We start from the raw sequence: 24,899 nt of genomic DNA on the forward strand, positions 1-24,899 counted from the left end.
TTCTCTGACAAACAGGGCTGGTATCACTGCAAAGCTCCGGGTGCCAGATCCCAAGACTGGAGCACATGCCTCTGCCCAAGACTGCACTCTGAAAAACCTTCCTCAGGATCTATTTCTGTTTACCCAGGACCTCACTTTTTTTTTTTAATAAAATTCCCTCCCTGCCCACAGCTCTGTTTCACATGCAGACTTCATCATTCCTTCAGCCTAAGCACCGCTGGAACTCCAGCTAGAGCACTGCGACCTACACAAAGGTGCATCACTTCTTGGCAAGCATGCCCTGAGCGTGGCTGACAGCCCAAAAGACTTCAGGAATATTTATGCATCTCAGAATACACAATCACTGGACAAAAATCAAAACAAACAACCAGAACCTATGGCTTCCTTCTCTTAATCCTTCTCTGTGTGCCTTAATTAGATGGCAAAGTCATGCTTCTCCACCCTTCTCTGTCTAGTACTCATCACTGAATGCGCTCCGTATCAGCCGTATCAGAGATGAAAGCACCCTTACCCAGTGCTAAGCTACAGCCTTTAAGATCCTATTCTAAGAGATGTTTATTTGACTGTCTGAAGTGAAAGCTGAATCCAGTAACTACTAAGCTCTTACACAAGAGGCTGTCACCATCTATACTTCTTTTTCCTTACACGTGTGTTTGTCAAACCGAACCTCTCTCAGTTCTTCAACTGAAATACTTGTGGCACTTTCCCTTCAGAGAAGAATTACCACCATGAGTACATGGAGATGCTTTCCATATAGCCCTGATTAAAGTGCCTAAGCTCCACAGAAGGTTGAATTTTGGATGCAGCCATATGCTCAGCATTTCTCAGCTGGGAGCCACCCACAAGCTGCCCTTGTCATGTGCCTAATTCTCTCTGCTTATTATAAATGTTTTCTTATTATAAATCTTCCATACTAATCCTTCAGCCCTGGGCTAGTTCAGCACTGTGCAAGGCTTCTAATCACATATAACTACACTGCCAGTGTTCCCAAAGAAGTACACATCTCCTACAATATTACTGCTTAGTATGGTTAGCCTGACCAGCTTTGACTTCAAGTTTTAGAAGTCCTCTAAAGAGGCATTAACTTAGTTATAATCTCTCTCTCTATATATATACACACACAGATATGATCAATTATGACTTTTACTGATTTTTTATTTATGTAAGTGTTAATACTCATTAAATTTTTCCCATATACGGCCACAGTGAGATACATCACAACATAGCTCCTTAGTTGGAAGATGTAGTTTAGACTATTGCTAACAGAAATAAAGGCTGAAGTTTCTTGGATGTTAAGTAATTTGTTGTTAGAAGACTTTGTATACTTTCCATGAAAAACATAAAACTCATGAAAATTGCTTTTCATCATCATTGAACAGATCATTATTTAATGTCTCACCCTTGTTGAGCTTTTTGGAAGAGTTCTCTCAGCACTGATTGCCGGAACTGAACAGGCAAACTGAGGGTCAGATTATCTTCAAGGAATATCTTCACTAAGTCCTATAAAACAAACACAGTTGGAACAGTCAATGGATAATGCAAAAGATACAGATATCTGGTAAAAATAATATTAACAGAAGCACCTTGCACCTGTATATAACACTAAAATTCATTAAACAACCAGAAAGGGACCAAACAACAAAAAAGTTCTCTAGCACCAGGGAATCAAAGAAAAAAACCAAACTTGCACATCTTAGCAGCAACATTCCCTGAAACCCAAAGAATTAGACTCTACCTGAAAAGTATATACATCAGCTAGTAGGAATTATTTACATTGTATGGAATCAAAGATATTTTAATCTAATATATATCAGATTATGTTATATTCCTATATACGAGTGTTCTAGACCAGTACGTTAATGGTTAACTGGAACAGTTACATTTATCAAAATCCCTATCAGTTCAGGTGGAATGACAAAAAAACCTCAAATATATATGGGTTTACTTAAGCACCCCACCTGATAGTTGCCAGATTTCATACAGCTATGGATTTGACTATAAGGAGTTGCCTGTTGAGATGCGCCATCAGAAGATGAAGTAAGAACTCCACAAGCTTGACAGTACCCAGCTAACCGTTCTTCATCGATGGTAAAATGAAGTGATGATGAACCATTCTGAAAAGTAAGAGTTAATCAAATCTTAGTGGCCAAAATATTATGAAACATAAGCTTAATTCAGAAACACAAAAACTCACAATCTCCTCAAGTAACAGCAAAACAACAAAAGAATGAGTGTGCACACAGTTCTTTTTTAATACTGTATTTTTATATATGTTCTTTACAGCTTAGACCATGTTTTGTCTATTTAAATAAAAATCAGAGTTTTGCAGTTTTGGGAATATAAATATGAAGCAAAATGAAAAAGGAAGCATATCTTAATTTTAAATTAAAATGTTATAGTTTTTAAAAGGTCAGAACATAGACAATCTGATTTCCAAGAGAAAGATAAATTAAAAAAAAGAATAGGAAGTGCTGTATGGTTACCTTCCTCCAAAATGCATCACCACAATCAAAATACCACAACAGACACAGAATGTACTGTTCAGTCAAGGTAATATTAGCACCAGAGATGTCATTCTTGCATTTTGTTGATCAATACAATTTGTGTAAGAGAATAATTACAAAATGTAGAACAAAGCAGCAATATATTGTGGCCAATTAATATCACTTCAAACAAGGCACAATGTGAAAAAAACCAAAAATTGCTGTCAAAATCCCATGAAGTTCCTTTAAAGACCATGTGTACCATTAACAGTTATTAAATTCCTAAAGAAGGAAGCAATAATATAGACAAGGGTTTTTTTTTTTAAAAAAAGTTGAACATACATGCTAATAAAACACTCATTACCTTTGCAATCAACTCCTTTGTTCTGAAAAACTTTTCTTTAGCATTTTCATGAACAGCTGCATTTGTAGATCCTTGTTGAAAATAGATTGCACCCAAATCATAGCAAACCTGCGAACAGCATTGATATAACACACATTATCTTGGAAATTTATATAACATTTAAAGTCAAATTAAGTATTTTAGCTCAAACCTTACATGTACTTTAAATTACTCCTAGTTGTATCTAATGTGCTGACATACACTGCATACCTTTCCTGATGTACTTCAATTGTTTCCTCTTTAACTGCGATCTCGGTATGAGTAATTCTGCACAGGCATTACAAAATTACAGAATGATTTCCACATAATTGTTAAGAACAATGCAATAAGCTGTCCTTGCCATATAAGGGTTTACTCCAGGCAGGTGGGGGGAAATTGAGGGGTTGGTGGAAAGCAACAATATTTACAGTCTTGAAAAAAGTTCTAATAATGTAAAAATGAAGTCGATAATATCTCATTACATTAAAAAAAGCACATGGAAATATTGATTAAAAATATTGCAATTTACTTCAAAAATATTACTTAATAATTTGTCTAAAGAAATAGATATAAATTGAAAGTGTTAGTATAGAATGTAAGATACCTGGCACTCTATCTCCTCTGCACTGATTTTCAGTCCAGCTGTGGAACTCTCTGTTTCTCCATTCACCATACCAGGCTCCATGGCTAATAAATCCAGAGTTCTTATAGTGTGGACATAAAGATCTTTGTTTAATTTAAGTGCTCCTTCTAGGACAAGGATGGAATCAGCAGCCTGCTCTTTCAACTGTAATAGTTCAAATACATTGAAAAAATTAACCTCTTGGTTTTGAGTTTAGCTCTGGGTTTAAATTAACACTAGAAATGTAACAGTACAGTAAAAGGATAGTAAAAAAAAAAATTGTCCTTATACATCCGTCTTATTGCTATGCAGAATCTGCTCCTGTATTTCTTGTACAATAAAGAAATTTGAGGCTTTCAGTTTCAGGTACTCAGAGAAACAGGATCAAACCCTTACTTCCACTTGAAACAAAACATTTTTCTGTTTGACCTACACCTTTTTGTCCATTTTTGGAGCATTAAGTTATGCAACAGTCAGACTGTAAATCTGAAGTTATTATTTCACAGCTGATGAAATAATATTTTCACAGCTTCTATGTGAACAGAAAGATTTTTTCAAAAATTTTGATGAATTGGTAAAACAGTAAAACACCATTCATGCTCATCTATTTGAAAAAATATGAAAAAGTAAAAAACTGTAGAAAATGTATAATGCAAATTCTTTAACTGATTCCAAGTAGTACAAGAGTAGGAAAATGAGCTGAGCTACTTATGGAAGTAGAGGGCTTGTTCTTCCTCTTCCTTGCTTCTCTCAAAGGGAAACGCTTTAGGCACAACTAGCATTCTGTTGAAAGCTACATACAGAAAACACTCAGCTACTAAATCCTTCTAAAAAAGCGTTCTGAATTTTGCTGCCATACGATTGTGCAGCTCAAGCATGGTAAGGTCTTAATTACTAATCACACACTGATTTGGTAGAGGCTTGCTCAATTCGTGTGGCTCCAAAGATGGGCTGATGAAACAATACTTCAATCACTCAAAACGAATTCCAACCTACACGCATTGCAGAGACAACACTGTCCAAAACACACACAGTGGAATTGTAGCAAATACTAAAAGCAGCAAATATAGCATAAATATACTGAATCCAACAAAACTGTGATGCAGTTGTTTATTTCCTGTCCATTTATATTTACATGTAAATTCAAGCAAAAATAAGAGGGGAAAAAAGTCTCACCACTTTCAAAATATTTTCAGTTAGTTCCTTTTCTTGCTGCATCTGGTTCATCCTGGAAAATACAGAGAAGAAGTCAAGGTCTCAATTATAAAGCAAACCTGCATGTTATTTTACTTCATGTTCTAGACCACAACAATTCATTCATAGTAAGTTTTGCTTAATTACATTTTAAACATCATTATGCAGGACCACTGACTGTTCTTATCCACCTATATCTGAAATACAGAATTATATAACAAAAAGATAGTTTTGGATGAGAATGTGGTTTAATAAAATAGAACTTACAAAGTTTTTGTGGCTTTTTTTCTTTAAAAATCAGATTGTTAATATTAGCAAAACTATCATGAAGAAATCAGCTTCCACAGCCTCAAGTCTCCTGAAGCTTCACTATTTAAATCTTCTTGAGCATGTGTCATGGACAGAAGCATGTTCATGTGTTTATGTAAAAATTAGAAGTACTTTTAAACTATTTCCCCATACAGATTTTTTTGATTCAGGATCAGACTCCGATACATATAGGACAATATAAGATTTATAGTAAAATGAGTAGTAGTATTTTTAATCATCATGCTCAACAGACTCTCTCAAACGAATATAGCCTAATACTAAAGTATAAAATTAACATAAAACACATACAAAGTACCAATGAGAGACTCTCAACTTTATCAGAGAAATTTACAACATACAAGTCAATTCCACGAACAGGTTGTAACTAAAGCCACACAACTTCTAGAATGCAAAATGAATAGACTTTAAATTACAATTTATTGCCTAATGAAGCAAATGAAAATACTTCATTATTTCTCAGGTTATCATACATAATGCAGTGAATTGCTATAACAACTGTATTAAGCAAGCTACTGCAAGTTAAAACAGGATGCAAGAAATGCACCCTGTTTAAACTAGAGAATAAGCATTCTGCCTAGGCAAATTGCCATCTCCCTTTCTCCAATGACTTTTCATGCCTCTCCGAAGTCACAGAGATTATAACATATTAAAAGAGTGGAACGACAGACAAATACATATATGTATCAAGCATGACTGACAGGAATATAAGAATATATCTGAAATAAATGCAAGTTTTCCATAGTACCACTAGCCATTTTAAGCAACTATATGTCATTAATGTGATTTAATCCACTTAGAAATTAAATACACATTAAGTCCAAATGTATTATAGCTGTAACTTACACATTTAACTGAGGTGGACCAGGTTTCACTTGCTTTACAGGAAAACTACTTTGAACGATGGTCCTTATGGCCCTGCACAGGGGAGAACATTAAGCAAAGAATGGTATTAGCCTTAGAAATGTAGTAAGCAGATTACACACCTCTTAAAAATATCAGTTTATCATTTCAGATACATTATACCATTAGAACACATCCTCTACTCAAAAGCACATCTAGTATTTCAGAAATGCTCTTATGTCTTTAAAAAGCTAAGAGAGAGCAAGATTTTTATCTTTATGAGGTGACAGTTCAAACCACTACTTTGACTATTTTTTTAGGGAACAAACCCAGCTGTAGAACAGCTTTTCAGACTCAGCTCCTCACTACAGCCTACCTACAGATCACAAAGTTGTTATTACTTTGAGATTCTTTCTCCTTCTATGTACAAATATATAGACAGAAGGAAACATCGTTTTGTTCTATCATGATTTTAAGATTATTGCCTTAAACTAGTTTACCATCTGTTGTAGAGTAGTATTGCCATTGCAGTGGTTGGGGGTAAGCTGGACAGGTCTACATCCACATGTTTAGTTCCTGGGGGAACTTTGCTGATACACAGAAGTTCATTCAGTAGCATGTTCAATACAGGAACAGACAAACTATTTAAAAAAACAAAACAAACAGAATCAGATACTTCATACAGTAATCCAACTTCTGGAATGTTTAAATAATATGCATTACTATTCACTTAACATCCTATGGAAGCAAGGGTAATATGTTTATTTAGCATAATGCAACGCTCTGTATCAGATGGCATTCTAGATAAGGTATGTAAAGCAGTTATCGATATTACCAGCGTAAGTTAAGCCAAAGTGGAAAGTTGCTCTGACAGCTGAACTACTACTATGCACCACTGCATTAGTCCACACAGACACATCCCCAGAATAATCCAGTCACCTATAACAGCAGGTCCCAATTAATAAGAAATTTTTTTCAAAGTATTCCCAGATCATACTTCCAGAAGGTAAATAACAACATTTCCATTGCAAATGGAATTTCACTCACATAAAGGGAACATTTCCCTGTGCTGTTATGGCTTATCTCACTCTCTGCAGCATCCAGTAGCAAACAGCGAAGACTAGGAACTGGAATAGAACACTGTAGAGCATTGTAAACTACATTATGTAAAATACACATCAGCTGGGACAGAACCTTCCTTGATAAAATGAGAAGGCATGCAAGCTGGACTGCATCACTCCACGCTTTTGAGGTATAATTTAACACAACTGAAACACTAATTTAGATATTATTTGAAATTAGAAGTGATCAGCTATTGCCACAGTACCTTTGATCTCGTGAAAAATTTCCATTCTTTGCAACCAGCATTGAAAACAACCAGTGAAACTACACTTTTAGCAACTAAAGTCAGAATTCCCATTTGACAAATTTTAGGTCTTGTGTAATGTCAGACACCAGGTCTGTTATCAAGCTATCATTTAAAACTAACAAATGCAGTTTTTACTATGTGAGGTCCAGGAATCTTGTTTCCATTGGCAAAAGTAGAACATCATTCAACTGCTTACAATAGCACAAGTTTTAGAAAAAGCTGGGCTCAAGCTGTTATTTTATTCCTTTTTAACTACTATGACTGAACCTTTGGGTATAATCAGTTAAAAAAAAAAAGCATGTTTCTTAATTAAGAAGAATCTTAGGCTTCAGGAGCTAACAGAACAAGAACTCTAACTACTGTATAGACATGCTCAATTAGTAGTTGAAATGACTTCAGGTTGGTTCTCAAAAAAAACACCACAGGTGGACAAAACAAACCTATCAAAACCCAGAATCAGCCCAATAGCATCATACATTGGACTAGATAGCATTGGACTAGATGATCTTTCGAGGTCCCTTCCAATCCCTAACATTCTGTGATTCTGTGATACAGCAGGACGGATTTTTGAATCAGGATTATACCTGCATTTTAAGACGTAAAGGTACTAACTGACAGAAAACACACCATGAATAAATGTCAGTATAAAATCCTCCTGCAAGAAGGGAAGTAGCCTTAAAGAAGAAAAAAAAGCCCTCTTGTACACATTCACATACATCTACTTTCAAAGCTAAAGTATATGTAAAAAAAGAACCCAAACCTATTGTATACCAGATACTTTTGTCCATACAATATTTTCACAACTAACTACAGTAAAGGTTTCTGTTCATCTCTGCAGTTGTGCAGTATCTTGCAAAGGTAGCTTGGAGAAGAGACTGAGGGGTGACCTCATTAATGTTTATAAATATGTAAAGGGCAAGTGTCAAGAGGATGGAGCCAGGCTCTTCTCAGTGACATCCATTGACAGGACAAGGGGCAATGGGTGCAAGCTGGAACACAGGAGGTTCCACATAAATATGAGGAAAAACTTCTTTATGGTGAGGGTGACCGAACACTGGAACAGGCTGCCCAGAGAGGTTGTGGAGTCTCCTTCTCTGGAGACATTCAAAACCCGCCTGGACGCATTCCTGTGTGATATGATCTAGGTAATCCTGCTCCGGCAGGGGGATTGGACTAGATGATCTTTCGAGGTCCCTTCCAATCCCTAACATTCTGTGATTCTGTGATTCTGTACTTTGGCAAGCAGTAACCCTGCCTCACAACACTTCACTACGGCAGATAAATACGACATAGCTTAACATATGACAAAAATATTATTGGAGGAAAAAAAAAGTAAGAGAACTTCATACGTAAAAATCAAGGAGATGCCACTCCTAGCCCTTTTACAGCTCATTATAGTACATTATAAAGAGACCCCAAAACACTGTAATACAAGTGAGAAACACAAACAAAAAGTATACAGAAAGAAACAAGCCCTACCAGTAATTTGAAGGAAAACAGTTTTTCCAAAATACTTTTGAAACAAAAAATTTCCATATAACGTCATAAAGAACATATGATTTTCAGACCAACTCAAAAGAAGTAAGACAATATAGCACAATTTACTTTTTTTAAAGAAAATTTAACACACTCAATATAGTCAATGTAACTGTTATCTTTATCAATGATTTGGAGGAGGGGATCGAGTGTACCCTCAGTAAGTTGACAGATGACACTAAGTTAGGCAGGAGTGTTGCTCTGCTTGAGGGTAAAAAGGCTCTGCAGAGGGTTCTGGACAGGCTGGATTGATGGGCAGAGGCCAACTGTATGAGGTTCAACAAGGCTAAGTGTCAGGTCCTGCGCTTGGGGCCACAACAAACCCATGCAACGCTACAGGCTTGGGGAAGAGTGGCTGGAAAGCTTCCCCAGTAGAAAAGGACCTGGGGGTGTTGGTCAACAGCTAGCTGAACATGAGCCAGCAGTGTGCCCAGATGACCAAGAAGGCCAACAGCATCCTGGCTTGTATCAGAAATAGCATGGCCAGCAGGACTAGAAAAGTGATCATCCCCCTGTCAGCACTGGTGAGGCCGCACCTTGAATGCTGTGTTCAGTTTTGGGCCCCCCATTCCCAGAAACACATTGAGGTGCTGGAGTGAGTCCAAAGAAGGGCAACAAAACTGGTGAAGGGTCTAGAGCACAAGTCTTATGAGGAGCGGCTGTGGGAACTGGGGTTGTTTAGCCTGGAGAAAAGGAGGCTGAGGGGACACCTTATTGCTGTCTACTACTACCTGAAAGGAGGTTCTAGCGAGGTGGGTGTTGGTCTCTTCTCCCAGGTAAGAAGTGATAGGATGAAAGGTAACAGCCTCAAGGTTTAGACTGGATATTAGGAAAAATTTCTTCACCACAAGGGTTGTTAAGCATTGGAACAGGCTGCCCAGGGAAGTGGTGGAGTCACCATCCCTGGACGTATTTAAAAGACGAGTAGATGTGCTGCTTAGGGAAATGGTTTAGTGGTGGACTTGGCGGTGCTAGATTAACGGTTGGACTTGATGATCCTAAAGGTCTTTTCCAACCTAAAGGATTCTATGATTCTATACAAGTTAAAACTGGGGTAAGTATTGCCCCACTATGATTTTACACTGCTGAAGTACAGTTCCCTAATGTCCTCAGCACTGCCAGAGTAAAGAAGTTCCCAACTGTTCTACCTCAGACCATTCAGCAGCTGAAATTATTTGGATTAAAAAAATTAAAAGGAAAAATGCAAAGGTGGAGTTTGTCTGTTTCAACCACAGTCAGTTCACTGACCTAGTTCGCAGATATATGGAATGCTTTACATCAACAAAACTGGAGTAAGACCTCCAACTTCAAGCACGTTGGAATGGGGAAACTTAAGCTAGTTTTATCACTGAAGAAAATGTAACCTAAAATTCATCTTTACGCAGTTTAGATGTGCACATCTTAATGCCCAAGACCAATTATTCTTAATGCCCAAGTATGGATTTGCTCATAGACAGTGTCTTTATCAAAATCCTTTTCTAACAGATGAAACTGAACTTGATTTCAGTTGTCACACCCAAGACTCTTCTTAACGTAAGAAAGATGCTGTCAGAAAAGGGAGCAAAACGGATTTCCATTTGTTAAAGACCTCAAGTCACTTCAGTTTAGTAATTTCAGCACGGAGATGTACAGACCATACCTTTTCTCTAACACATCCAAATCCCACTTCAGATGAGCGGCAACTTTAAGAGCAAGAAGTTTTAAAATGCGGTTTCTTTTGTTATCAGGTGGTGGCTGGACTTGGTTCTGTTCATTCACTGATGGTTTCGAAGCTTGTTCCAAGAACTGGACAATCAGCTGTACAGGTGGTGGATCTGGAAAAAACAGTCACTCTTCAGATTCTTTGTAAGCCCAGCAATTAATTTCTTGTTGCAGCTACGAACAAAGATCTTATTTCATTATCATTTATACAGCTGACATTGTCATCTGGCAGATTCTAATCCCAAAGGGTATCTTTCTTATGTTGACTTAAATCAGATTAGTAACATATCTTTGTTTAACCTTCAAGTTTACTTGACCATGGTAACCACACTCTCATACTTTTATTTATTTTCACTATTTTGTACTAATTAAGTTCCAGTACTTGCATGTACAGAAGATAAATACTGCCTATTGAAATCACAAGTTAGCTGTAGTAAAACTATATACCTATTCGTAATTCTCCTCTGTATTTTAAAATATATTTACAAGCAACCGCTGGTACTTCCGAATACATTCAGAAGATACTTTTAGACTGATTAAAAAAAAAAAAAAGCAATCCCTTAAATCTCTTCCTTACGATAAGACAGTCACTCCAGTACCTTTGAGCTGTTTTGAAAAACTGAAGCCAAATCATAACTATTACACTCTCACTGAACGTTGTGAAACATAAGACTAGTGTTAATAATTATTTTAATTGTAAAATAGCAGTATAAGATCTAAGCACAAAGATACAGTCTGACTATGCTTAAATTTACTTTTTGTAGAGGCAATACTGCCCCAGGTTTTCCTGTTTCCTCCACCTGCTTGTAGAATTCAGGTACTGAAAAAGATGATTCCCACTTACGATCATCAAAAGATCAGCTACTTTAAATATGGCCACTTGCTTACAACACATCAGACTACGTTTCTATTCATTCCAGGCCTAAGAAGACAAAGCAGTTTCAGTACTTAACCTTTAAGACGACTCTAATTCCTGGCACTAGCAAGACTTTAACAGGAGAAAAACAGCTGCAAATTGTAATGATTTTTACAAACAGCACATTGTAAAACAACTTGAAACATTTCCCCAAACAAAATTCAAACATGCAAAGGGAAAAGTGATCTACCACACAGGAAAGATGGAGAAATTAAGTTATCAAATTTAATGTAAAAACGAGAAAAAAACATTGTTTCCAGTAACTAACGCTGCACAGCCCTGGCTGCGCGCCCCCTGGGCCTCACGTCCCTGTCTCACCCCCTGTACCCCGACTTCACCAGCACCATTTCGGACAGGCCCCCAGGCAGCAGAGCCCTCCGCGCCGCCACCTCCCACCCCACAGCCCCCCCCGGCAGCAGAACCCTCCTCCGCGCCCAAACCTGCGTATCGGGCGGGGGCTTATTTGCCACCGCGTTACCAGAGCCAGGGCAGCAAAGTCCCGCGGCGCCTCCCCGAGGGGAAGCCTGAGGCGAGAGAGCAAGGCAGAGACAGAGGAGAGCGGGGGGGAGGCGGCGCCGGTGCGCGGGCGGCAGCGCCGGCATCAGGCCCCGGGACGGCGGAGGCCGCGGCCGAGCTGCAGGCCGCAGTGGCGAGGGAAGGGGCCCGCAACGAAACGAGCAAGCGTTTCTTCCCCGCGGCCCGTGAGGAGCCGGGGAGCGCCGCCAGGCCGCGCCCACAGCTGAGGAGAGGCAGCCGCCAGCAACGGCAGCTCCGCACACACCGGGAGAGGGCTTCTGCAGGTGCTGCTCCAGCAGCGCCTCCTCCAGCAGAAACTCGAACCAGGAGGTCTGCGGCGGCGTGCAAGGCCGGCTGGAGGTGGCGGCTTCCCGATCCGCCGCTTCCGCGCTCATCGCTGCCGCCTGCCTCGAGAACAGCCCCGCAAAGCACCCGCAGTCTGCCCAACCCTCACCCGCCCCTGGAGCAGGCGGCAGCGGCAACAAGATGGCCGCCGGCCACCGCCCCCTGGCGCGGGGAAGGGGGCGGAGCCCCGGTCGCTGGGGCAGCGCGGGGGCGGTGCTGTGGTTGATGCCCCGCCCACCGCTGCGGGGCGGGAACAGTGCTCGTGACACCCGCCTTCACAGCCCCCGCCCGCAGGCCGCGGGAATGCTGCCGGGCGTGACCTCTCTTGCCTTCCCCTCCGCTGCTGCTGCTTAATTCAGTAATGGTAAATACATTTTATTTACATAAATGTATATGGTGTATGTATAAATGTATACATAATACGGTGAGGCTGCAACTTGAGTACTGTGTTCAGCTTTGGGTCCCTCGCCACAAGGAAGACATTGAGGTGCTGTAGCGAGTCCAAAGAAGGGCAACGAAGCTGGTGAAGGGTCTGGACAACAAGTCTTATGAGGAGCAGCCGAGGGAGCTGGGGTTGTTTAGCCTGGAGAAAAGGAGGCTGAGGGGATGCCTTATTGCTGTCTACAAGTACCTGAAAGGAGGTTGTAGCGGAGGATGTTAAGTCTCTTCTCCCAGGTAATAAATGATAGCACAAGAGGAAACGGCCTCAAGTTGCACCAGGGGAGGTTTAGATTGGATATCAGGAAAAATTTCTTCACCGAGAGGGTTATCAAACATTGGAACAGGCTGCCCAGGGAAGTGGTGGAGTCATCATCCCTGGAGGTATTTAAAAGATGTGTAGATGTGGTGCTTAGGGACATGGTTTAGTGGTGGCCTTGGCAGTGCTAGGTTAACGGTTGGACTTGATGGTCTTAAAGGTCCTTTCCAACCAAAATGATTCTATGATTTTTTAATTTGTGGTGACTAGCAGTTTTCTAGAGAAGAGGGCAAAAGGGAGTACTCAGAGCTGGGCCCTTCAGTGGTCAGAGCCAGCCCCCGCAGCTCAGCCAAGGGTAAAATGGCTGATCTGCCATCCTCCTCCTGCCCATGCACACCTTAGTGCATTATGAAAAGGCAAAGAAATTAAGACCTTGGCCCATGAAAAAGGGCAGATTCAAATCAAGTGGCAGAATCAGCTACTTCCTTTCAGCAGTAACTTCCACTGTTACTGAGATGTCCATATTTACATAGTCCATGTCTGTCTGTGCCACTCCCTAAGCTGCAGGTAGCCATCTGTTTCTCAAGCTTTTCACATATCCCTGTTCCTAGGATATCAATGTCTGGGGGAGAAGCAGGATGACTAGCAGAAGCTTATAAGTATTTCAGTAATTTGGCTGAATTTCTGAAATATTTTGCCAAGAGTAGAGTTCACAAAGGCTGCACAGCAAGTTTTCAATGTAGACATACAATGCAAATGTCTTTTGCCCCAGTCATTGCTGTAAGCAACTAGACTGTTTTTCCTTTCCTACAGGACTGCTACTCATCTACTCAACAGCCCAAACTTCTGCAGCAAGCAAAACAGGGGATACTGCATCAAACTAGTGCCTGGTGTGTGGCCCTTTCTCAGTCTCAGTCCATCTAACTAGGTAGCTAGACGGTGACCTGACAGCCGTAAACATTCTGCATTTTGCTATAAGTGACCCAAGGAGGCAGAACTTTCTTCTTTCATCTTCCACGAGAACAGAAGTTCATTACATGTCCTGACTACAATGCAATTTATCTTCTGTCATGTGTGTTACTTTGTGTCCTCGGTTATTTGAGGGGAAAAAAAACCCTACTGCTTCGACTTTCCTGAGTTATTGTTTAATGCATCCTGCCCTGGTTTCATTGGGATTTGGTTTCAGTTTGTGGCCATCGGTGGTGATCAAGGCCCTTAGCAGTACAATCCAGGGCAGATGACCCTGGCTGGCCCACAGGTGTATTCTATATCATTAACATCAAGTTCACTATAAAAGAGAGGGTTTGCTGAGAAGAGGTGGGGCTCTTTTTGCTCTCCTTTCTTTTTCTCCCTCTTTCTCATTTCCAGCTATTGTGATTCCTGGAGCAACTTGCCAGTGCTCTGTAGATAAGTATAGTTTTGTCTCTTTTGTGTTGTCATTTATATTGATTTCTTTATTTCATTAAATGTTTAACTTCAACCTACAAGTCTCTCTCCTTTTCCCAATTCCCTTCCTCATTTGGGGAAGGGATGTTGGGTGATAGAAAAACTGTTTATTGTTTAGCCCTGGGTGCAGGCTAAACGAGGACACATCCATATGTAAAATGTTTAGTTTCAGAATGTGAATTACAAAATAATCCTCTGGGAGATCATAGTTTGCCTGTCTCAAGCATTATTTGTAGCACATTGTTCAAATTAGTCTTTTTGGGAAGAGATAGTTTACTAATAATTATGCTAAGCTTTACTTGACATCAAGTTCAGAAGAGGCAACTTAATAAATACCAATAAAAAGGTATATGCACTTAATGGAAATGTTGTCAGAGTTCAAGACTCAGAACAGTAGCCTTACTGACGCTGTGGGGCTCAGCAGATTTCATGTGCAGCACAACGTATGTAATATCCCTGGATGTAAGGGATTTTGTAGCTTCTTATAAGACCCTACATCTTCAAAAAGGAGGGAAAATTTACATTAAGCAAGATGTGGCTCACGCTAATATAGCTACAATATTTATTTTTTATGTCTTTGTAAGAAAATCAATGCCCAGACATGTGAGACTTTGGCATGAAGGAGTGGCTCATACTGAGTGACTCACTCTTTGCTCCAAATCTCTCTAGTAAATATTGCTATTTTAGTATAATCTATATAAATTATTTTATGGAATGAATGCAGAGTGTTTTATTCAATTCACATGGTGTTTTTGTTCAATCAATTTTCAGGGTAAATTATACTTGTTCTGATAGTATAAAAATCTTCCTTCTAGGTAAAGAAATAATTTACATTTGCATTTTTTATGCCAAGTAAAATAGTGAACAGTGATGAAAGACCTAATTTGAAAACAACATAAATCAAAGGAAGTATCAAGACTTCAGTAAAAAACAAACATTGAGTATCATGTCATACTGGTAATTTAAAAAAACAAAAACAAAAACAGACACTGAGTAGAAAACAATTGCAAAAACTTCAGCACTTCAGAGCGTTCAAGCACTCTGTAAGCACCTATTAACATTCACAGAATCACAGAATCAACCAGGTTGAAAGACACCTCAGGGATCATCGAGTCCAACCGTTGCCCTTACACCACCCTGTCAACTAGACCATGGCACTAAGTGCCATGTCCAGTCTTTTCTTAAACACATCCAGAGATGGTGACTCCACCACCTCCCTGGGCAGCCCATTCCAATGTCTAATAACCATTTCTGAAAAGAAATTCTTCCTAATGTCCAACCTGAACCTCCCCTGGCGAAGCTTGAGGCTGTGTCCTCTTGTCCTATCGCTAGTTGCCTGGGAGAAGAGGCCGACTCCCACTTCACTGCAACCTCCCTTCAGGTAGTTGTAAACTGCAATAAGGTCACCTCTGAGCCTCCTCTTCTCCAGGCTAAACAACCCCAGCTCCCTCAGCCATTCCTCGTAGGACAGACCTTCCAGACCCTTCACCAGCTTGGTCGCCCTCCTCTGGACTCGCTCCAACACCTCAACATCTTTCTTGAAGTGTGGGGCCCAGAACTGGACACAGTACTCAAGGTACGGCCTCACCAGTGCTGAGTACAGAGGGACGATCAGTTCCCTAGACCGGCTGGCTACACTATTCCTAATAGAGGCCAGGATGCCGTTGGCCTTCTTGGCCACCTGGCACACTGCTGGCTCATGTTTAGCCGCTTTCTAACCACTCTTTCCCCAGCCTGTAGAGCTGCATGGGGTTGTTGTGGCCAAAGTGTAAGACCCAGCACTTATTCTTGTTGAACCTCATGCCGTTGGTCTCAGCCCATCTATCTAACCTGTCCAGATCCCTCTGTAGGGCCTTCCTACCCTCCAGCAGATCGACACTCCCACCCAGCTTGGTGTCATCTGCAAATTTGCTGAGATCCCTACATCTCAATCCCTACGTCTAGATCATCTATAAAGATATTGAACAGCACCGGCCCCAGAACTGAGCCCTGGGGAACACCACTAGTGACCGGCCGCCAGTTGGACTTTGCCCCATTCACCACCACTCTCTGGGCACACCACCAGATGGGTGATGGTGGTGAGGCGTGGACAGTCTGCCGTTAGGGTGGTGGGAGGGCACATTGCTAAATGGAGCATGAGGGTTAGTGGTGTTGCTGAGCAACAAAAGGGAGCTGAGATGAGCAGTCTCTTGGTAAGTCAGATTCACCTGGCTCTCCTGTCATTTAAGTTAGAAATAAATAGATTCAAGTCAGGGGAGGACTAGTATTACTACTGGCACAGAATCACAGTACAGCAGATTCCCTGACTGTAGCAGTCAGCAGAAACTTACTCTGTACTGCTTTGCAGTCCTGATACTGTCACTTAAAGTTGAAGTAAATTTTTGAAGTGGAACTATAATGAAGGCTGCAGCTTGGTCTCTTGCACAAGACTGGCAAAGTTGCTTGTTTTTGTTTTTTTTTTTTCATTATCCTGCATAGCTACTAAAGTGAGCCTTATTAGCAAGCCTTTGTTCTGCGGCATAATATTGGCTAGGAACTTTCTCCTTCTTTTGACAACAGAGGAAGGTGGCGGTATTCCTGTCAACAGGAGCTATATGTATTCAGTGGTTAGGCTGAGTCTTCCCTATGTATACGGTCACGTCGTGGTCCTAATGGCTGGGCGGCAGGTGCCCTCCGTAGTAACGGTTCCACCAGGGTCGTGTAGCTTGGAACATTCGGGCTGTTGTTAGCAGCCACTGCTAACGTTCCTTTGCCGTTGATCGGGTAGGGTCTCCTCCTCTGCCTGTGCCAGTATGTCCTGTAAATTATTGCTAATATATTGATTTATATAAGGTACGGGCCTTTGTACTTTGCAGCCAAGCTGTTTAACCGGAGTTTTTTTGGAAATAGGTGCTTGTGGCTGTTTAAGACTTCCAGGTTTGAGAGTATGTGTGGGAGGATGTATTTGAAAGGTGCTCAATGTGTAAAGAAGTTGGGCACAGCCGATCTTTAAATTGGCCACTGGTGTCTCCGTTTTGGGACTGCCAGTTGCGGAGTGTCCTGGTTTGGCCTAAACCAGGCCGATTTTCCTTTCAGTGATTTTTACTTTCAACTAAGTCTCCTCTAAGTAACTGCACTTTCTGAAACTAACTGCATGTTTTGCAGACAGTGTCTGCTTCCAGGACTGATAACGCTCGAAGTTTGTAGTTATCGCTGAGGCACCGGTAGGGATGTTGTGCAGTAAGGCTCTTGCTGTACTTAGTCTTAGAGAAACCAAGGTCACTGCTGAATTCCTCACTGCTTATGAGTGAAGAGACAAAGGGGGGTCGCAGCTGCAGGGGGGAGCAGACAGGGCAGGTGACCCAAAATTGACCAACGAAGGTATTCCATCCCATACACGTCATTCTTGGTATAAAGAGGGGGGATCACGAGGGTCTCGCTCTCTTTCTGCTATGGCCGGTGTCCAAGGAGGACTCCGTCTGTTTTCCTGCTGCCCCCGATCCCGATCCGTGCATCCCTGAATCCAGCTCTCGACCGTCACTAGGCCCAGCCTGGGCCTTCCCGGAGCCTGCCCTGCAGTGCCGGTGGTGACGTGGCTGACTTCAGGGGAGCTCAGTCTTGGTTTTGTATATATATTTGTATATATTTGATTATTTCTATTATTATTATTATACTCTTTTCCATTATTATAGTTTATTAAAACTGTTTTAACTTTCCAACCCGGAAGTCTCTCTCCCTTTTGCCTTTCCCTTTTCCTTTGGAGGGAGGGGCGGGGGGGGGGATAACAGAGAGCATCTGCCACAGGTTTAATAGCTGGCCCAGCTTTAAACCGTGACACAGAGAGATCTTCGTTCTAGAGCATCTTCTGTGTATGGGCTGGGTGGGTTTATGTGTTGTCTTGTGAACAAAAAATGATTGCTTTACGTTGTGACTTTCGGTAGATTTCACTTGCCCTCTAAATCAATTTTCTTAGCATCAGAAGCACCTTCGTTTTTAACTAACTTTTCTTCTGTGCTTACAAATATTTTCATAACGCTCGGTTCAGTTAAGATACCGAGGACAGTTGGATACAGACGAAGTGAAATAGTCCTAGTGTTTTTGCCTGTCTGTCCATGGCTTAGTTCTCTTTGTGAAGCCCAAATTGACATTGTTTTCTGAAAGGTTTGTGAAGTGTTAGCAGCAGTGGGATGTTTTTTCCAGCATACGTAGTCATGGAAAACCAACACAAAACTTAAATTACAGTTAAGGGCAGAATAAGCAACCTGTTATCTGAGGAAGGCTGTGAACTAAAAATGACTTCATGCTATCATGCAGAGCAACTTAAGTGCTATTAAAAACTGCCGTAATTTCTTCCTGTTCTCTTACTATGATCTTCAGAATTCTTTTTCTCCTACTAAAACAGATTTTTGTTTTTACTGTGTTCAGTGAGAGGGGAAAATAAACCTGAGAACAGTGTATGCTTGCAAATCCTCAAACGCTTGTTCTGAAATCTCTCTATAAAAAAGTAAACATTTGATGTAATTTTTAAGTAGTGTTTGAAAATTTGGCTAAGTGTCAATGACTCTTGCTTTGTGCATAGTGTATTGAAGTGTCATACTGGTTATGTGTACTGCTTTAAATGTTTTTGTACTTGCCAATCTTTGCTGCTACATGTCAACTTTTTATCTTTGTACTGCAGAAGCAGTCTTGGCAAAAAATGGATGACACGGAGAAGGCGCATAGACGGCGAGTGACGCGAGACCTTAGGGCGTTCCACGGCGCAGAAGAAGTAGATACTCATTTATTTTACTATTTCTATATGCGAGTAGTGTGTTTCACATAGGGAAAGTATTTAGTTGTAGTTTTAATTTAGCTGAAATGACTTCATCCAAAGAATAGCGTAGTCTAAAATCACATTTGGTTTTGCTCTCTAATTCTAATTTAACATCTTACTGTTATGGTCGTGCTATGGATATACTCTAAGGTGGAGGAAATACCTTCTTTGGAAGACATGAAAGAACAGTGATATGCTGAAATACTTGTCTTCTACCACGCTTTCTGAATTGCCTTATGATTTTTGAATGGACACTTTACAAACAGCTGGTTCAGGGCTTGGTTTTCACAGACAAATCTTCCTAAAAACTGAATTCATTGATGTATGCTTTATCTATGTTTGTTCTTGTGCCAGCCTTGCCTGTGAGCTTAAGTAGTCCTCTGTCCCTAGAGGAGCTTGTGTTAAAATTATATACAGCAATCATATTTCCTCTGTCTTAATTTGCTCTATTAAATTAAGTTCTTCTACTGTCCCTTTGAAAGACAGCCACTTCATTTTTAAACATCTTCATAGCCTGCTTTCATAGTTTTTTGTTTAGATCTGAATTCCTTTTTTTTTTTTTATTGAAACCAGAATTGTCCATAGTACTTTGTGTATCATCTCTCAAATGCCCGTATGAAATTTTTTTTGTCTGCTAGGAATCGCTTTTCCCTGGGTTCTGCCATACTCTTGAATTATTAACCTGTGATTAATTGATGCACTTGATTTTGTATCTGGATAAGTATTTAACTATCACAGGTATTCAACTCTATTTTAAAGAAGAAATTCTTGTTAGTAATCCTGGGTGCCATAACGATGTTCCTTTTCTCTCCTCCCGTACCTCTCTTTAATCTTTTGTGTATATGGAGTGCCTTGATAATGTTACTATATAGGCACCAAATAATGCCCGTGTCAGGTTTTCTGCATATTTGTGACTGATCTTTCTTGTTTCTTTTAATTAGGAGAACCTCGATAGGTACTCCCGAGGAAAGAAAGAAATCCAAAGAGCTGATGAAGAAATAGGTGATAATCAAGGTAGGCTAGTTCTGTTTTAAATTTTCTTTACTCTGCTCAGGCCAAAAGCATTGTCTTAAACAGTTGAGATGAGCTGAACTACTGAGTATTTTTCATCTATTAAAAAGAATCTGTATTGCTGTTGACATTACGAGCCCTAGTGACAGACTCTAGGGCTGTACTGTAGTGAGCGCAGAACAGGTGTCCTGGTTTGGCCTAAACCAGGCCGATTTTCCTTTCAGTAATTTTTACTTTCAGCTAAGTCTCCTCTAAGTAACTGCACTTTCTGAAACTAACTACATGTTTTGCAGACAGTGTCTGCTTCCAGGACTGATAAAGCTTGAAGTTTGTAGTTATCGCTGAGGTACCGGTAGGGATGTTGTGCAGTAAGGCTCTTGCTGTACTTAGTCTTAGAGAAACCAAGGTCACTGCTGAATTCCTCACTGCTTACGAGTGAAGAGACAAAGGGGGGTCGCAGCTGCAGGGGGGAGCAGACAGGGCAGGTGACCCAAAATTGACCAACGAGGGTATTCCATCCCATACACGTCATTCTCGGTATAAAGCGGGGGGATCACGAGGGTCTCGCTCTCTTTCTGCTATGGCCGGTGTCCAAGGAGGACTCCGTTTGTTTTCCTGCTGCCCCCGATCCCGATCCGTGCATCCCTGAATCCAGCTCTCGACCGTCGCTAGGCCCAGCCTGGGCCTTCCCGGAGCCTGCCCTGCAGTGCCAGTGGTGACGTGGCTGACTTCAGGGGAGCTCAGTCTTGGTTTTGTATATATATTTGTATATATTTGATTATTTCTATTATTATTATTATACTCTTTTCCATTATTATAGTTTATTAAAACTGTTTTAACTTTCCAACCCGGAAGTCTCTCTCCCTTTTGCCTTTCCCTTTTCCTTTGGAGGGAGGGGCGGGGGGGGGGATAACAGAGAGCATCTGCCACAGGTTTAATAGCTGGCCCAGGTTTAAACCGTGACAACAGGTATCCAGAGAAAAAAAAAAAAATGGTGCTTTTCCAAAATGCTTCCAAGACAAAAGGCAGCAGATGGCTGTGGACAGGTTGGAATACAAAGAAAGGGACGGTATTACTCAGAAGGAGAAAGAGTGATCTCGCTACAGCAGGGGCACAACAGTTTTCAGTTTTGAGCAGCACAGTGAGAATTTTCAGGAAGTAAGGTGGGCTGCCAGATGTGAATGGAAAGCTCCTCCCGAGCGTGAAGATCAGCAGGGGAGAAGATAGTGTTGTTCATTTTTGTGTTTAGCAGGTAGTCAGTGGAAGCTGCTGTGTGGGCCTGTAATTAGGAGCTGTCATCCCAGTACTCAGTGGGAAATAACACGAGGAGTAAGGTTAAATCGTACAAGGCCATATTTCTGTTTGAAGTGAGGGGCAAAAACTTTGAAGTTTTAAGGAGAATGATAGTTGTGATTAAGGCAGTCAGTCCAACGATCCTTGTAGGAGCTTTCTGGATGGAACAGAATGGGGTGAGACGGTACTTAAGGACAGAAAAGGATGATAGTTGAGCCGATCAGTCTTAGGTTTTGTGGTAGACCTCCTCTGCCCACCCACAACGGAGCTGAGAGAGACAGTGGCAGGAGGGGGAGCCCAAATAATACCATGCCGGGCTACTCCCAGGGCCATCAGCCCACCAAAGTCCTGTCTGCAGAAGCCCAGAGGAGCACAGGGGGTGGGGTGGGGTGCGTGTGCACAGTAGCAGGCAGGGATGCGAATCAAGGACTCAAATCAAGGAGGAACGGCCCCCTTGTCTGGGTCCCTCCCAGGGCTGTCCCAGCAGAGCCCTCAGGCCCGGTGGCGAGGTGTGGAACCCATCTGGATGAGTGATGGGGGGCAGCACTCCAGATCACCTTTCGGACGAAGGGGTTACTGCCTAGGGGTGGGACATACTGTGGGATGCAGGGGAAAAGCAGTTCACACAGGCCTTATTATGGGATCTTTAGGGCAGGAACCAAAGGCGGGACAAGGGAGGGGTTTAGGTGATGTTGTGAGGAACAAGAGTGGGAAAATAGAGAGGGGCAAGGGGAGAAAAAGGACCATTCACGTGTAAATAGTTCGCTGGTCACTATGCTTGACTGGCTATGCCCTGCGCCTTATCGCCTGTCTGACCATCAGAACTTGAATAAGAGCTGATGTATGCAATACCCAGTGAGGGCAGTATCTTGTACATGTTACACAGACCGTGTAAGACTTGACTGCTGGCAGTGGAGACTCACAGAAAGGTTCAGGCTAGATGTCCAGGTGTTAATGAGCACTGAGGTGATCTTGTTCCAAATCATGAACAGGCCAGAGAACAGTCTGTGGCCTGTTGTTAGTTAAGACCTAGCCTGTGGCTCCCAGGTGCGCACCTCGGTGATCACATCTCCTCACAGAGCAGCGAGAGAACACCTGGAGCCACAGGAGGAGTCCAGCCAGTGGCTGAGCTAAAGAAACCAAGGTAGGGCAAGGCACTAACAAAAAGAAACATGATCAGGTGTGCCAAGGGCTTTTGACTGGTAAGGGAGAAGCACAGCTGGCTCATCATTTGGAGATCTAGTTAGGAGAGCGTCAGCTCAAGGCTTTAATAAGAGCAGCTTTAATACAAGGCATGGGCAGTCTAGAGGGAGGAACTATATGGCTTGGTTCAAGGGTGTGGATCTCAGCATGTTGGGCAGGAGAGACTCGTAGAAAGGAGTTAAATAGTATGTTGAATGGTAAGCAAAGAGTATGCGGCAACTCATTTGTGGTCAAAGTGAAAACTCTGGAATTTTCAATTAGGAAAAAACTAAAATATACTTTTATAATGAAAAGCATGCCAGGAAGGAGTGGGGGAAGTGTGTCAGTGTTGGTGTAAAGAAGATGAGTGGAGCAAAGGGAAGGACTAGAGGAGCAGAAAAGCAGAGAAAATCATGCCTTTGTGACAGGACTGTTGGAGTACCAAGGATGGGGATGGTAGTGATGCCAAAATCATTTTTCAGTTTTCCGTGTGCTGTGTATGTATCTTGTAACTTGCATTCAGAAAGCAGTGTGACCTTGTAGGGGGAAGTAAGAAAAGGGGGTAGTGCTTTCCAAGGAATAAGATTTACTTCATTTTAGTGAGCAGGTGGGTGAACAGAGCATGTATATTCCTTACGTGGTGTCCAGCTAGTAATGTGAGACCCTGCTGGATATTTATATTACGTTTTTTTTTGCATTCTTGCCATCTTTCATGAAAAAAACTTGAAGTTACTTTACAGAAGCTAGTGGCATAAACTGTATGCATGTGACATTTTTCTGATGGGGGCAGTTCAAACCTGTGACTTGGCAATTATTGCTTATGTAATCTGTGGCAGAACGAGGACTTGGAGCTACATTACCATGCTTAGTCTGACCACTATATTATTTTAGTATTAGTACTAAACACATTTCCGTGAAATGCTTTCTCAAATTAACAAGGAATGACTTTCTGAAATAGTGGTTTTCCTAGGAGCTGCATCTTAGTTAAGCCAGATGACAGAATTGTTGTTACTAAGACTGACGAGAAGTCACCCAGCAATTTCAGCGAGGACAGGACAATATATATATGCTTCCCTGTGTTTTGTAATTTCTAGAATGTGTCTCGCATAAATTGGTCTTAAGGTTTTGCAGGTTTTCAGATCTATTGTGTCATTAACATGAAGGTAATAGTAAAACCTATAAGCATCTGTGTAGTGCATTTTGAATGTAATATAATTTGCAACAGTACTTAAACAGTTTGATGGTATGTCGCTATACAGTAGTTTCATCAAAAGAAAGTGAAGCGAAAGAAGATGATGATGGTGAAGACACTCGAAAGCGTTACCCCTCCCGACAGAGGAAAACCGTTCAGCGCTATCAAGCTCCGTTGGAAAGTAGGTTATATGCACAGTTTCTCTTAAGAGTTCACTTCTGGCATATAAGTGAGGGGTTTTTTTATTTAATGAAAATACGTACGCATACTCAACTTCTGTTTCAATTTCTTACCTTCATTCTGCAAGTAAATTTTATTAAATGCATGTATCCCATGCACATTATCTTTCTTTGCCATTTGGCATACTTATTGTTGTTTTTCACTTCAAAAATGACCCATGTATCCTTGAAAGAATAGTAATTAAACAGACTTGCTACTCTTACTCTTGTGGTTTTCAGTTCTCCTTAAAAAGCAGGTGTGTGTGTTTTCACTTCTCCTGTGCAGTGATTTAAAAAATAAATCTCACCACCCCCAAATCACTTGAAACTTCCCTTGAAATTAGGGCTGGGTGAAACATCACATTTTCTGCCTCTTTCACTGTCCTGCTTTCTCTTAAACTCGTTTGTACCATTATGCTAAATTCTTTGCTTTCAACAGAACCAAAACAACCTAAGAGACATTTTTCGGGCCGGTCTTCACCTCTCAGAGAGAGAGATTCGTTTAGAAGTGCTCAGTCACAAGGCTCTTGCTGCAAAAGAACTGAAACGGTTGGGGGCCCCAAGAACAAGGAGGACATTGTAAATACCTTAGACATTCGACTAACCTAGTTATATAAATAAACAAAGGGGAGCCTTTTTTGTAATTTAGATGGGTATATCTCACTTCAGACAGCTGGGCCTTAGGAAAACAGAGGCACAGAAACCTAAAGATAAGGGAGTTGCAACAGCTGCCTTGAAGGACATAGCTTATATGACCTACGTGATCCATAGACTGAGTTTGCGCAGAAGCAGGGGTCAGTCAGCGAACGCACTGAGGAAGACTACAAGCCTTCA

At 41.4% G+C, this 24,899-nt stretch overlaps 2 protein-coding genes across 2 annotated transcripts in view; one reads left to right on the forward strand and one right to left on the reverse strand.

Annotated features, from left to right (window-relative positions):
• INTS8 (integrator complex subunit 8) overlaps window positions 1-12,376 on the reverse strand; it is a 28,001-nt gene extending 15,625 nt beyond the window's left edge. The window contains exons 1-9 of the mRNA XM_068396214.1: window positions 12,155-12,376; window positions 10,396-10,570; window positions 6,352-6,492; window positions 5,855-5,926; window positions 4,664-4,715; window positions 3,470-3,652; window positions 2,848-2,955; window positions 1,959-2,114; window positions 1,400-1,500 (exon numbers count right to left, since the gene is read on the reverse strand). Coding sequence (XP_068252315.1) covers window positions 1,400-1,500; window positions 1,959-2,114; window positions 2,848-2,955; window positions 3,470-3,652; window positions 4,664-4,715; window positions 5,855-5,926; window positions 6,352-6,492; window positions 10,396-10,570; window positions 12,155-12,284 — 1,118 coding nt within the window. The 5' untranslated portion in view covers window positions 12,285-12,376. The remainder of the gene's footprint in view (window positions 1-1,399; window positions 1,501-1,958; window positions 2,115-2,847; window positions 2,956-3,469; window positions 3,653-4,663; window positions 4,716-5,854; window positions 5,927-6,351; window positions 6,493-10,395; window positions 10,571-12,154) is intronic.
• Window positions 12,377-16,512: 4,136 nt separating this feature from the next.
• The window catches only part of LOC137661607 (ATPase family AAA domain-containing protein 2-like), a 34,464-nt gene continuing 26,077 nt past the window's right edge, over window positions 16,513-24,899 (forward strand). The window contains 6 exon segments of the mRNA XM_068397213.1: window positions 16,513-16,569; window positions 19,035-19,124; window positions 20,111-20,183; window positions 23,915-24,028; window positions 24,505-24,644; window positions 24,715-24,859. Of these exon segments, the coding sequence (XP_068253314.1) occupies window positions 16,513-16,569; window positions 19,035-19,124; window positions 20,111-20,183; window positions 23,915-24,028; window positions 24,505-24,644; window positions 24,715-24,859 (619 nt within the window).

Source organism: Nyctibius grandis, chromosome 3 (assembly GCF_013368605.1).
Source record: "Nyctibius grandis isolate bNycGra1 chromosome 3, bNycGra1.pri, whole genome shotgun sequence".
NCBI classification, from domain to species: domain Eukaryota; kingdom Metazoa; phylum Chordata; class Aves; order Nyctibiiformes; family Nyctibiidae; genus Nyctibius; species Nyctibius grandis.